Source organism: Lolium rigidum, chromosome 2, assembly GCF_022539505.1.
Source record: "Lolium rigidum isolate FL_2022 chromosome 2, APGP_CSIRO_Lrig_0.1, whole genome shotgun sequence".
NCBI lineage: Eukaryota > Viridiplantae > Streptophyta > Magnoliopsida > Poales > Poaceae > Lolium > Lolium rigidum.
Window position 1 is genome coordinate 61,866,139 of NC_061509.1, and position 14,763 is coordinate 61,880,901.

At 43.4% G+C, this 14,763-nt stretch overlaps 1 protein-coding gene across 1 annotated transcript; it reads left to right on the forward strand.

The window, feature by feature from the left end:
- LOC124691834 (F-box protein At4g00755-like) lies at positions 1 to 3,052 on the forward strand. Its single transcript, XM_047225109.1, has 5 exons — positions 1 to 198; positions 284 to 694; positions 1,089 to 1,267; positions 1,457 to 1,575; positions 2,232 to 3,052. The coding sequence occupies exons 1-5, from the start codon at positions 60 to 62 to the stop codon at positions 2,515 to 2,517; spliced, it is 1,134 nt and encodes a 377-aa protein (XP_047081065.1). The 5' UTR covers positions 1 to 59; the 3' UTR covers positions 2,518 to 3,052.
- The last annotated feature ends 11,711 nt before the right edge of the window (positions 3,053 to 14,763 follow it).

Sequence of the window (14,763 nt, forward strand, 5' to 3'; positions counted from 1 at the left end):
CGCAGATTCAGCCTCTCTCATCCCGGCGCTCGAAGAAGAAAGGGAGCTCGGTGCCACCCATGGCGGCGGCGGAGTGCTGCGGCGGGGACTTCCTGGACTGGGTCGGCCCCGACAACTCCGCCAGCGTCTTCGGTCTCCTCGACAACCCCGCCGACCTCGTCCGCGCCGCCGCCGTGTCCAGAACCTGGCGCCGATTTGGTGAGCGATTCTCGTCCTCTTCTCCGATGGCTATCGATTCTACTGCACACCATCGCCGTCTCCTTGAGTCCCCCTCTCTGCGCAGTGATCGAGAACGACCTGAGCAAGAGTCTGTGCGTGCGGCTATTTCCCGAGGTCGCCACCATCGCCGCCGCGGCAGAGGTAACCAGATCGCCGCCTTCGCCTCCTGTCTCCCAGTCCCAGTCAGACAGCGAGAGGGCCTACAGGATATACTCGAACCTCGCCGGCGCCCTCGTCTCTAGCTCCCCCAAGGACTCCACGGGCTGCGTTCTGCGCTGCGTCGGTGCCTCCAGCACCGACGATTTCCCGAACGAGACCATGGTACACACCCTCCATGAGCGCGGGTTGGTCAATTTCCGCCCGTCCTATTGGTCCAGCTGCGGTTCGGACAACCCCGACGAGCCGGAGAGCCTTACCTACAGGCTCAACTCTGATTTCTGCATCGTCGATGAGATTAGGGTGCAGCCGTTCAAAGGTGCGTTATCTCTCATTGATCCTGCGTGGTATTGCAATTAGTTGATTTCATTTATGTCACACACCCTTAATTGATTGATTAAGGTTCCCCTGTCTGTTATATTGTGATTCAAATTTAATAAGAAGGCTAATGACAGATCGTCATCACGGCTAGGGTTCATCGCTTCATAAGATAACCCATGGCGTTTGTAAACACTCCCCGATATAGTGAAGTTTTGTTGGCTGACACCCGTGGTTTTACCTCTGTTTGTTGGAGAGGGTTTTCCATGTTAACTCTTGTGTCTCTCGTTGTGATTTTTCTTTTTCGTTCTTCATTATTGTCTATCGTGTTTGTAACACTATCAGGTGATTGATTGATTATATGATGTATATGGCTCTTTGTTTGGAACTGCCAGCCTTTTTTCAGTATGGCAATCCTATATACTCTTCAAAGACGGTGAGATTTCGGATGGGGCATTACAAGCTTCCGCGTGGATCAGAGTCATTTGTCACTAATGATGATGAGAACAAGATGGTAAACGCTGAAAAAGATTACATGTGGACGTACACTTCGCCAGAGTTCCCTATGTCGCAGGTGAGCGGGGAGCATCTTTTTTCTTGTTGACGTATGTGTGGATCGATGAGCAAGTTCTCTATGAAGCTATGTATAGCTATGCTATTCATGGTTTATCTACGATACTATAATGTAATATAAAAAATTAGCATACTGATTGATATTGGATATAGTAATGAGCTTATGATGCCATCTGTTTATGGTGTCTAGGAAAATGTACTACAATCGTTCAAGCTCCCACGCCCTGTGCTTTGCATTGGTGGTGTGGTGATGATTGAACTCTTGGGCAGAGTACAAAAGCAGGGAGCAGATGATAAGTATTACATATGGTAAGTTAAGTTTAAAATGGCAGGAATTACTTTCGCAAAATGAAGCAAGATGATGCAAATTCGGTGGCTTATGCTAGAATTACACACTTGATACTTATCCACTGCACCATGAAGAATGGAATTGTGTGACTTGAACTTATTTCTATTAAATGATGATTCCTGCAACTTTGTCCTTGCACTTAGTTCATCATGATGTATACATATAATTTTTTTGATTAATGCATTCGGTAGAATTTAGAAGATGCACTTGTCTATTTGTTTCATTAACCACAAAAGAAGTGTGAATTTCCAGCTCAGTATATTATGACATGTTGGTCTGAATCCTGCAGTAGACTTTGCGTAGTTTATGTCCTGGTACATTTCCTTGCATTTGTAAACTACTCCCTCCATATTGGTTTATAATTCCTGCGCATGTAAACTATCTAACACAAAAATTATGCCATTAGAGAATATAACATGTTTCTAGTGATATTTTTTGTACTCTCTCCATATGTACATTCATATCTAGACAAAGTTGAGCAGATTTTTTAGGGACATGAGTACTAATATATACCTCATATTAAGTTAGTCAAATTGACATCACTTAATAAACCGATATGGAGGGAGTACCAACTCTGAAACGCCTATAATTCTTCTTCTTTTTTGCATGTCAACAGTGTCTGCCATGTTGAAGTGATAGGGCGTTCACTGTCACCACTTTTCATGGTTGACATCTCGGATCCGGGAGGTTATTCAATCCTCAAGTACTTGCCTGGTGCCAAAAATCTATCCGCGGAGGATATGGCGCAGTATGATACCGAAGACTCGCTGGAGTGGCAGTATTTTGGTGCTAGATACAGGCAGATGAATCACATAGCAGTGCTGAATGCGCTTTTGATGCAAGTACATTTCATGCATGAAGATGATGTTGGTTGGGTGTTACAAGACGGCCTACTTCTGTAGATTTGCTTGATGGACTGAAGCTACAACTTTGGCGGATATTACTGTTTGTAGTAAGGGAACATCTATGAACTCCGCAAGCCTTTATTGCAGACATTGAAGACTCAATTCTGAAATCTGGAGAAACTGGTCGAGACAAGTTCCTCTTATGGTATATGGGTCATTTGTTACTTACCAATGATGTTGCTTGCTGATGGACTGCTCAACTCTATGGCACAATTTGATAATGGTTGCAATCTAGTCGGTGTGGAGCTGCATGCTAGCTCTGAGTGTTTACTTCACCTTGGCGTCTGAGAAGCACGGGTGCTTCCATCATTCGTCATGCTGGTACTATGGTCTGTTTCAAAATATGTAGACTGTACAGACCAGGTGTTTCCATATATAATGTTGCTTGTATTTGTGCATGTGTATCATAAATCTACGAGAGATGGTTGTATTTCTACTACTAGTACTTTTCAGAGGGTCCCTTTGTAATCTCTAAGCCACCGTTCAATAATTAATGCAGCTATGTAGGTCCTTTGGGGCCTTTTCTTGTTCATCTTTTTCTTTTCTACGAGAGACATGTTCACGACAATATGCCAGGTACCCTTATGCATCGCACTTAAACTCTCTCATCCTTGTAGATATATATGCACCATTTCCAATAACCATAGTTTTTATGTGGCTGAATCCCCTTTAATCTGAGTATGTGATCTGCCTCATTTATGCTCCCGTTTATCCCTCATCATAAGCAGCCAAAACCTAAATTTTTCTTCATGTGGTAGATAGTTATTACATACTGTAACTCTCTGGACCTAGTTCTGCAAAAGATACCGTTAGTTTTTCAGTGAGGAGTCACCGTCTTATGTACACGACACAGAAGGTGCCAGTTTTATCACCTTGGTATTGTCAGGATTAGTGTGGCACTGACCGCTGAACATTTTGTAACGTAATTCAGTGAGGCATAAATCAGGAAAGTTTAGCGCTATGGTCAGTTACAGTCATAGTCCACCCGGAGATATCACTAGCGTTTCAGTACGTAGTTCAGGGTTCAGTCATGGTAGAAGTTGAACTTTCTTAAATACACTCTCTGGCTTCTCTGCTGCATATTTTGCCAATACACTTGCATCTGGCGCTCTGCTTTCAACATTTCCTTTGGGATTCTTCGCTCGATTGTGACCGAATGTGACATATACATGCTGCTCTATGGTGAGGGCAATTTTGATGGCATATGTATCGTGGATGATTGAGAAGGTTTAGGGCAACAAATCATCATCAGTTATACACATGAGACAGCGAACATGAAGTTTCTGGCTCTGTAGTTTTTCATATCAAACTATCAAAGGGTAAGAGGCAAGAAAAGGTAGTGAAAAGAGAGTCATAGTAAAGTAGCAAGAGAAAAGGTATCCAAAAAGAGAGAAACGACTTTACTTTTCAGCTATTATGCTTCCTCTATCTTAAAATAACTAACTTAACTTTTTCTTTTTTTTGACAGAACTTAACTTTTTCTAGATATAAAATAAGTGGCTCAACTATTTTTAAATACATATGTATCTATAACTAAAATACATCTATAGATATATCCGCACTAGATAAAATCAAGTCACCTATTTATGGAAGGAGTGAGTGCTACATTGCCGTTGCATGTGTGTTCCTGCAGCAATACACAATGGGGTGGGGAGGTATACGTGCATGTGTACATACACAAGTCAAAAAAAAAAGTGGCTGTCGTCCCAATATGTGTCCGTGTACCCCACTCAGCATTTATCGATCAAGAGATGCACCAAGCAGAGACCAGGAAACATCATTTATCACGATTCCATGCAGGCCATAACGCAAAGCCAATTCCGTGCATATCTGCATGCAAATAGCGAGAATATGCATTAGTAACAATTTCTTAAAATGAGCAGTGTGGAAGTACTGCTCCCTCCGTGTCCCGGTGTATTGATCCTGCATGTATCCTTGTATTACTAATTTGGCTAACTTAATATGGGATATTCACTTTGGCTCATAGGAGCATTTGCTTCCATTGTGTGAATCTACATTTCGAAGTGTCAAAAAATTCTAAAGTAAAATTTTTCATGTACATCTACACATTTTATATTCGTACACAAGTTTTCAAAAAAAAAACTATAAAAATTTGTGGCTCCAGTAAAAAAGACAAATTTTGATGCTACAACACCACTACGTACAGGACATTTTTTTGTCTTTTTTGTACACGCCACATAAAATGTTGTTTCTCCATGAAAACTTGTACACTAACATAGAATGTCACGATGTACAACAAAAAATTTATGTCAGAATTTTTTGACATTTTTAAAATTGTTTTTTAATTATTTTGTATAATGGGAGCATTTGCTCCTATGAGCCAAAACGCCACCTCCAATATGGGATATAAGGTATATACTTTCTTCTCAATATAGAAAACGAGATCTTTGTTGTGCATTTAGCTTTTTGCCGAATATAAAATTTCGGGTGCTCAACAAAGACCGTCAAAATACACTCGGTAAAGACAATGTACACAGTAAAAAAAAAACACAACAAATTTTGCCTTTGCCGAGTGCCAAAATATGACACTCTGCAAACGCTATCTTGGCCTAGTGTATGTTGAATATAATTACATAGTTTCTACCGTCAGATCGATCGGTTGAACATGCATGTGAAGAGTTCGTTGCATGGAAAATAAAAAATTTCTACCGTGAACATGAACAAAAACCAAGATCTAATCTAGGAAGAAGCAAGATCTAATCTACCAAGATCGAAGCAACGAGAAGATTGCGAGACTAACCCTCGAAGATTCCAAAGCCTACGAGATTAATCTCGTTGTTGATGTAGTCGATCGTCTGTGCTGCAATCCGGCAGCACTTCCGTACTCGGTCGTGCGTACGGTGTCGATGAAGCCCGTCATCTCCCCGTTCCAGCGGGCAACGGAGGTGTGGTAGATCTTCTCGGAATCCCAGCAGCACGACGGCGTGGTGGTGGTGGTGGAGGAGGAAAAACTGCAGGGCTTCGCCTAAGCCGGAGCAGCGTATGGTGGAGGAGAGAGGGGGGCGGCCAGGGTTTGGTCTGAGGGATGGGCTGCGCCCCCTGCCCCCTCCCCTCTTTATATAGGGGGAGAGGTCGGCTAGGGTGGCCCCCCTGCGCCCCCATCTCATCTAGGGCCGGCGTCCACAAGGGGGAGGGGGAAACTCCCCCCCCCCCAAAGATGATCCTCCCTTAGGGTTTTGGGGAAACCCTAAGGGGTGGCCAGCCTGGGCCTTGGGGCTTAGTGCGCCTGGCCCATTAGGGCTGGCAGCACCCCCTCAGCCCATGTTGGCCTCCCTAGGTCGTGGGCCCCATGGTGGACCCCTCCGGAACCTTCTAGAACCTTCCGGTCTATCACCGGAAAAATTCTGAACTTTTCCGAAACCTAGAAATCAACTTCCCTTATATGAATCTTATTCTCCGGACCATTCCAGACCTTCTCGTGATGTCCTGGATCCCATCCGAGACTCCGAACAAACTTCGGTATCCATCTCATATTCTGAATCTACTTATGCGACATCGAACCTTAAGCGCGTCACCTTACGGTTCGTGAACTATGCAGACATGGTCGAGATTCCTCTCCGAGCAATAACCAATAGCGGGATCTGGAGATCCATAATGGCTCCCACATATTCAACGATAACTTAGTGATCGATTGAACCATTTACACACGATACCGATTCCCTTTGTCACACGATACTTTACTTGTCCGAGGTTCGATCATCGGTATCTCCATACCTTGTTCAACCTCGTTACCGACAAGTACTCTTTACTCGTACCGTGGTATGTCATCTCTTCTGATCTAATCACATGCTTGCAAGCTAATCAGACGACGTTCCACCGAGAGGGCCCAGAGTGTATCTATCTGTCATCGGGATGGACAAATCCCACAAATCCCACTATTGATCCATATGCCTCAACTCACACTTTTCGAATACTTAATCTCATCTTTATAACCACCCATTTACGCAATGGCATTTGATGTAATCAAAGCATCCTTCCGGTGTAAGTGATTTACATGATCTCATGGTCGAAGGACTAGGTAACTATGTATCGAAAGCTTATAGCAAATTGAACTTAATGACTTAATCTTATGCTACGCTCATTTGGGTCTGTGTTCATTATATCATTCATCCAATGACATAACCTTGTTATTAATAACATCCAATGTTCATGATCACGAAACCATGATCATCTATTAATCAACAAGATAGTTATACAAGAGGCTTACTAGGGACTCCTTGTTGTTTACATAACACACATGTATTAATGTTTCGATAAATACAATTATAGCATGGTATGCAAACATTTATCATAAACACAAAGATATTATAATAACCACTTTAGTATTGCCTCTTGTGCATATCTCCAACAGTCTCCCACTTGCACTAGAGTCAATAATCTAGATTACATTGTAAGGTACCTAACACCCATGGCATTCTGGTGTTGGTCATGCTTTGCCCTAGGGAGAGCTTTAGTCAACGGATCTGCCACATTCAGATCTGTGTGCACTTTGCAAATCTTTACTTCACCATCTTTGATGTACTCGTGAATCGAATGAAAACGCAACTTGATATGCTTTAGCTTCTTGTGTGACCTTGGTTCTTGTGCATTGGAGATGGCACCCATGTTGTCACAATAGATGACTAATGGGTCCAATGCACTAGGAACCACACCAAGCTCAACAACGAACCTCTTCATCCATACCGCTTCTGATGAAGCCTCCGAAGCCACTATGTATTCAGATTCAGTTGAAGACTTCGCCACCGTGCACTGCTTGGAACTCATCCAGCTTATCGCAACTCCATTCGGTATAAACACGTACCCGGACTAAGACTTAGAGTCATCGGGATCGGTGTTCCAACTTGCATCGGTGTAGCTCGGTTTACAACGAGCTCTTGGTCACCGCCATAACAAAGAAACATATCCTTAGTCCTTTTCAAGTACTTCGGGATATTCTTGACCGCTGTCCGATGTTCCATTCCTGGATCACTCCGATATCTGCTGGTCAAACTAACAACATGTGCGATATCCGGTCTAGTACACGGCATGACATACATGATAGAGCCTCACTCGCCGAGGCATAGGGGATCTTGTTCATCCTCTCTCTTTCTTACTGCCGTAGCCGGACCTTGAGTTTTACTCAAGACCTTACTCGGCAACATAGGCAAGAACCCTTTCTTGCTTTCATCCATTCTAAACTTCTTTAGAATCTTGTCCAGGTATGTACTCTGTGAAAGCCCTATTAGGCGTCTTGAACTATCTCTATAAATCTTGATGCCTAAAATGTACGCTGCTTCACCAAGGTCTTTCGTTGAAAAACACTTATTCAAATAACCTTTAACACTACTTAATAGTTCTATATCATTCCTAATTAATAATATGTCATCTACATATAATATCAGGAACGCTACAGAGCTCCCACTCACTTTCTTATAAATACAGGCCTCACCATGAGTCCGTATAAACCCGAAGTCTCTGATCACCGTATCAAAGCGTCGGTTCCAACTCCGGGATGCTTGCTTCAGTCCATAAATGGAACGCTGAAGTTTGCATACCTTGTCGACATTTTTAGGATCGACAAAACCTTTGGGTTGTACCATATACAACTCTTCCTCAATATCACCATTAAGGAACGCCGTTTTGACATCCATCTGCCAAATCTCATAATCGAAAAATGCAGCTATTTCTAACAAAATCCTCACAGACTTTAGCTTCGCTACAGGTGAGAAAGTCTCATCGTAGTCAACTCCTTGAATTTGTCGGAAACCCTTTGCGACAAGTCGAGCTTTATAGACGATAATATTACCATCGACATCGTTTTTCTTTTGAAGATCCATTTATTCTCGACGACCTTGCGGCCATCGAGGTAAGTCTACCAAAGTCCATACTTGGTTATCATACATGGATCCCATTTCGGATTTCATGGCTTCTTGCCATTTGTTGGAATCTGGGCTCATCATTGCTTCTTCATACGTCGCAGGGTCTTCATCATTGTTGTCCACAATCATGACATTTACAAGGATCATACCAATCAGGAGTGGTACGTTCCCACGTTGATCTGCGAGGTTCAGTAGCTTCCTCGTTCGAAGTTTCATGATCATCATCATTCGCTTCCTCTCCTATCGGTGGGGCTGTGCAGGAACATCTTCCGGCACTGCGCTACTCTGATCTACGAGAGAAGGTTCATCAACCTCGTCGAGTTCTACTTTCCTTCCAGTCACTTCTTTCGTGAGAAACTCCTTCTCAAGAAAGGATCCGTTCTTGGCAACAAAGATTTTGCCTTCGGATCCGTGATAGAAAGTGTACCCAATTGTTTCTTTAGGGTATCCTATGAAGACACATTTCTCCGCTTTGGGTTCTAGCTTGTCAGGTTGTAACTTCTTTACATAAGCTTCGCAACCCTAAACTTTAAGGAATGACAGCTTAGGTTCTTCCCAAACCATAATTCATACGGTGTCGTTTCAACGGATTTAGATGGTGCCCTATTTAAAGTGAATGCGGCTGTCTCTAATGCATAATCCCAAAAAGATAATGGCAAATCAGTAAGAGACATCATAGATCGAACCATATCCAAGAGAGTTCGATTACGACGTTCGGACACACCATTACGATGTGGTGTTCCCGGCGGTGTCAACTGTGAAAGTATTCCGCATTTCTTTAAATGCATGCCAAACTCATAACTCAGATATTCGCCTCCGCGATCAGAACGCAGAAACTTAATCTTCTTGTTACGTTGATTTTCCACTTCACTTTGGAATTCCTTAAACTTCTCGAAAGTTTCGGACTTATGTTTGATAAAGTAAATATACCCATATCTACTCAGATCATCCGTGAAGGTTAGAACATAACGATAACCACCGCGCGATGCCACACTCATTGGTCCGCACACATCGGTATGTATGATTTCCAACAAGTCTGTAGCTCGCTCCATTGTACCAGATAATGGAGTCTTAGTCATTTTTCCCATTAGACATGCTTCGCATCTATCAAGTAACTCAAAGTCAAGTGACTCAAGAAGTCCATCGAAATGGAGTTTCTTCATGCGCTTCACTCTAATATGACCAAGACGATAGTGCCACATATAAATAGAATTATCATTCAATTTAATTCGCTTAGCATCAATGTTATGAACATGTGTATCACTACTATCGAGATTTAACAAGAATAAACCATTCATCTCAGGCGCATGACCATAAAAGATATTACTCATATAAATAGAACAACCATTATTCTCTGATTTAAACGAATAACCGTCTTGCATTAAACAAGATCCAGATATAATGTTCATGCTCAACGCAGGCACCAAATAACAATTATTAAGGTTGAAAACTAATCCCGAAGGTAGATGTAGAGGGAGCATGCCGACGGTGATCACATCGACCTTGGATCTATTTCCAACGCGCATCGTCACCTCGTCCCTCGCCAGGCTTCATTTATTCAACAGCTCCTATTTCGAGTTACAAATGTGAGCAACCGAACCAGTATCAAATACCCAGGCACTACTACGAGAACCAGTAAGATAGACATCAATAACATGTATATCAAATATACCTTTCTTCTTGATGAGGCCGTTCTTCAGATCAGCCAAGTATTTGGGGTAATTCCGCTTCCAGTGCCCCTTCTCCTTGCAGTAATAACACACATTATCAGGCTTAGGGCCAGCCTTAGGCTTCTCAGGAGGCGCATCAGCTTTGTTGCCACCATTCTTAAAGTTGCCCTTGTTGTTAGGCTTGCCCTGCTTCTTGAAACTGGTGGTCTTGTTGACCATCAAAACTTGGTGCTCTTTCTGTATCTCAACTTCAGCAGATTTCAGCATGGAGAAGAGTTCATGCAACTCTTTGTTCATGTTATGCATGTTGTAGTTCATCACGAAGTTCTTGTAACTAGGTGGCAGTGATTGGAGGACACGATGAATGCCCAGCTGGTTAGGAATTACAATTTCCAAGTCACTAAGCTTCTTCGCGTGCCCAGACATGTTGAGCATGTGCTCGCTAACGGAGCTACCCTCTTCCATCATGCAGCCAAAGAAGTGTTTCGAGACCTCATAGCTTTCCACGGCCGCATGAGTTTCAAAGATAGCTTTTAGCTCATGGACCAGCTCATAAGGGTCGCGGTGCTCAAACCGTTTTTGGAGCTCCGCCTCTAGGCTGCACAGGATGGCACACTAAACTTGAGAGTACCAAATGACCCGAGTCTCGTAAACATTCTTTACGTCCTCATATACTGCAGGTGGTGGTGGGGGACCTAGCGGTGCTTCGAGCACATATTGCAGATTTCCACCATTGAGGAAAATCCTCACATGGCGGAACCAGTCGGTGAAGTTGCTACCATTGCTTTTAAGCTTTTATTTCTCTAGGAACTGGTTAAAACTGATGGAGGGGGAAGCCATGATCTACAACATATTTGCAAAGAGTTTATACTAAGTTTATGATAAATTGAGTTCAATTTTAATTCCTAAATTAACTAGGTGAACTCCCACTCAAAACAACATCCCTCGCATTGTCTTAGTGATCACACGAACCAGGTCTACTACACCAAGTCCGATCTTCACGAGAAAAGATGTAGCTTCAAAGGCGAACACTCAAAGTGTTCATCATATCATTCATATGACTCATGCTCTACCTTTCGGTATCCCGTGTTCCGAGACCATGTCTGTACGTGCTAGGCTCGTCAAGGCAACCCTAGTATCCACGTGTGCAAAACTGGCTTGCACCCGTTGTATGCACATGTAGAATCTATCACACCCGATCATCACGTGATGCTTCGAAACGACAAGTATTAGCAACGGTGCATACTAAGGATGAACACTTTATTATCTTGATATTTTAGTGAGAGAGATCATCTTATAATGCTACCGTCGCGATCTAAGCAAAATAAGACGCATAAAGGATTAACATCACATGCAATTCATAATGTGTGATATGATATGGCCTTTCTTCTTGTGCTTTTGATCTCCATCTCCAAAGCACGTACATGATCTCCATCATCACCAGCATGGCGTCAAGGTCAGTGACGCTGCTTCATGGTTGTCCATCACTTATAGCTACTATAACAACTACTTAAAATAAAGCTATTACATGATGAATAGACATGCATGTCTTTAACAAAAATTAAAGACAACCATTAGGCTCCTACCGGTTGCCATAATACAATAATGAACATATCATACATCAAATATAATCATCATCACATGGCCATATCACATCAGCAAACCCTGCAAAAACAAGTTAGACGCCTCTAATTTGGTTTGCATATTTTACGTGGTTTAGGGTTTTCGACTAAGATTCAATCTACCTACGAACATGAACCACAACGGTGATACTATTGTTGCAATAGAAAGAGCAAATTGAATCTTCACTATGGTGGGAGAGACAGACACCCGCAAAGCCACTTATGCAATACAAGTTGCATGTCAAGCGTGGAGCAAGTCTCATTAGACGCGGTCATGTAAAGTTAGCCAGGGCCGCTTCATCCCACCATCCCGCAAGATGCAAAGTGCACTAACTAAAAAACAACAAAAGCATCAACACCCATAAAACCATTGTGTTCTACTCGTGCAACAGATCTATGCATAGACACGACTCTGATACCACTGAAGGGTTCGTTGCATGGAAAACAAAAAATTTCTACCGTGAACATGAACAAAAACCAAGATCCAATCTAGGAAGAAGCAAGATCTAATCTACCAAGATCGAAGCAACGAGAAGATTGCGAGACTAACCCTCGAAGATTCCAAAGCCTACGAGATTAATCTCGTTGTTGATGTAGTCGATCGTCCGTGCTGCAATCCGACAGCACTTCCGTACTCGGTCGTGCGTACGGTGTCGATGAAGCCCGTCCTCTCCCCGTTCCAGCGGGCAGCGGAGGTGTGGTATATCTCCTCGGAATCCCAGCAGCACGACGGCATGGTGGTGGTGGTGGAGGAGGAAAAACTGCAGGGCTTCGCCTAAGCCGGAGCAGCGTATGGTGGAGGAGAGAGGGGGGCGGCCAGGGTTTGGTCTGAGGGATGGGCTGCGCCCCCTGCCCCCTCCCTCTTTATATAGGGGGAGAGGTCGGCTAGGGTGGCCCCCTGCGCCCCCATCTCATCTAGGGCCGGCGGCCACAAGGGGGAGGGGGGAAACTTCCCCCCAAGACGATCCCCCCCTTAGGGTTTTGGGCAAACCCTAAGGGGTGGCCGGCCTGGGCCTTAGGGCTTGGTGCGCCTGGCCCATTAGGGCTGGGCAGCACCCCCTCGGCCCATGTTGGCTGTGGTGACCCTGCATACCACTGCATGTTGTAGTATGCCAGTCGTTGATATAACATTCACGAAGTACCATTCCGCAAATATTACATTCCTCAGAGTAGTACAACAGAACATAGCAAGGTCCATAACTCATTCACATAATATTACAATTAACATACACACGTCGTCTTGGAGCTCCTCTTGGGTCCTAAGAGGAATACTCCTGGGTTCGAGGTGAACCCAACTTAACTTACAAAACCAGAGTTTCATTAAACTAAACATATATTTCATCGAGCAGCTAAATGCTAGAGTTCGGGCTGCTCGGTTACTAATACTACTCAACAGATATCCCCTAGGCTTGTTCTCCTCCGGAAGCCTCCCCGGATCCGTAGACTATAAGATAGTCTACGCCTTCAACACCTCCTGAGAGGTCAGGTTCTTCATAGCCGATGATCTCGGCGCCTTCATTGTTGTCGTTGTCCTCCTCCAGACGATTCAGACAATCTAAGCATGGGGTTTAAGAGTGGTATGAGTACGAGCGTACTCAACAAGTTCATTATAGATAAGAGGTGTTTAATGCACTAGCTACGATATTAGACCAGAAAGTCTAATACCAATGCAAGTTTTGATAATCATTTCTTCAAGAGGTTGCTTTTATTTCAAAGAGCTATGTCCGTCAGCCTTCACCGGTTTACTAGAACTTCATGGAGCTCCTTTCCGGCCGCGTTCGCAGTTCCTCAATCCCGGAACAGGGAGTGACAGGTCACAGTTCTTTACACTCTGCAGAGGTGTGTTGCTTTACCCATAAGAGATCTTAACCTTGGTGCCAACCGGGCAGCTTTCCCGTCCACACTTCCTTTGGTGTGAGGCCCGGTATAAGGTCTAGCCAATCATGTTCCTCCGCTACCTCGAACACCCACCCTTTGTTGCATGCGCCGACCACGGGTCCACGTCGGTCCCATTATTCCCGTATTTCAGGGTGGACCCCGACCACGACAACAGTGCTGGGCTCTACCATACACTCCTACGCCGGTGGCTGCAACCCATCATAGACCGCAATACCGTGGGGACTTAAGGCTTCCCCAGCCTACCGCTTGTTCTTCGAACGACAAGTGTCTACGGACTGTGCCGTGGGGACTTAAGGCTTCCCCAGCCTACCGCTTGCCGCCGACAGATACAAGTGTCTACGGTAAAACGCATCCGTTGATGAACGAGAGGTGGAAACACTTTTGACTACTCCGTCCCACTCCGGATCTTATGGTTAACACGGGTATTACGGCACAAGAATCACTCGGCGACATTTGTTGTTTAATCCTAGATGGATATAAACCCGTGCAATGGAACCTCCACCATATCAACACAATCCATGGTTCCATTGCCCACCACATAGTCATATTCATAGTTATGAAAGTAGTGGTTTTGATTTTTGTGCAATAGTGATAACCATAATACTTTGCAAGTAATTTGATAAAAATACTCAAATGACATGAGCAAGTGATGAACTTGCCTGAACACTGCAAAGTTCTGCAGTTGGATGGTGTGGACTGACCCTTGTCCTCTGGTTCTGAAAAATAGCATCATTGTCCGATAAGGGCAATGGTTAAAGAAGCAATAATGCATGATTCCAGTTTTAGGGTTTGTTTCCCCCCCTTCCGATGTCGTTGTTATTTTATGAGAGGTTAGATACTAAGAACATATTAGGGATACTTGATTTAGGGTAAATACAACCTTGAAATGTTGTCAAGGTGTTTTGAAGTCCAAAGGCATTAATGGACTTATTTTTATTATTGAAAATTATATGTGTGATTTAAATGATTATTTAAATCCTCAAATTAAGACTCATTCTTAATTGTCTTCAAAAATTATCTTTGATATTTTATTTAGATAGAGAATTTTATGTTGATCTATTTTCATATTTTTAATTATTTTTTTAGAGCTATTAATAATTTTCTATGATTATTCAAAGTTTCTGCATTTTTTTGGAATTTAGGAAATGACCTAAATGCCCTTGGGCCCCACCT

What these genes read in the sequence shown, in the direction of transcription:
- LOC124691834 (XM_047225109.1), top strand. Translation starts at nt 60, where the DNA reads ATGGCGGCGGCGGAGTGCTGCGGCGGGGACTTCCTGGACTGGGTCGGC. An exon ending in TAGGGTGCAGCCGTTCAAAG is followed by an intron (nt 695 to 1,088) that starts GTGCGTTATCTC and finishes TGGAACTGCCAG; the next exon opens with CCTTTTTTCAGTATGGCAAT. An exon ending in CAGAGTTCCCTATGTCGCAG is followed by an intron (nt 1,268 to 1,456) that starts GTGAGCGGGGAG and finishes TATGGTGTCTAG; the next exon opens with GAAAATGTACTACAATCGTT.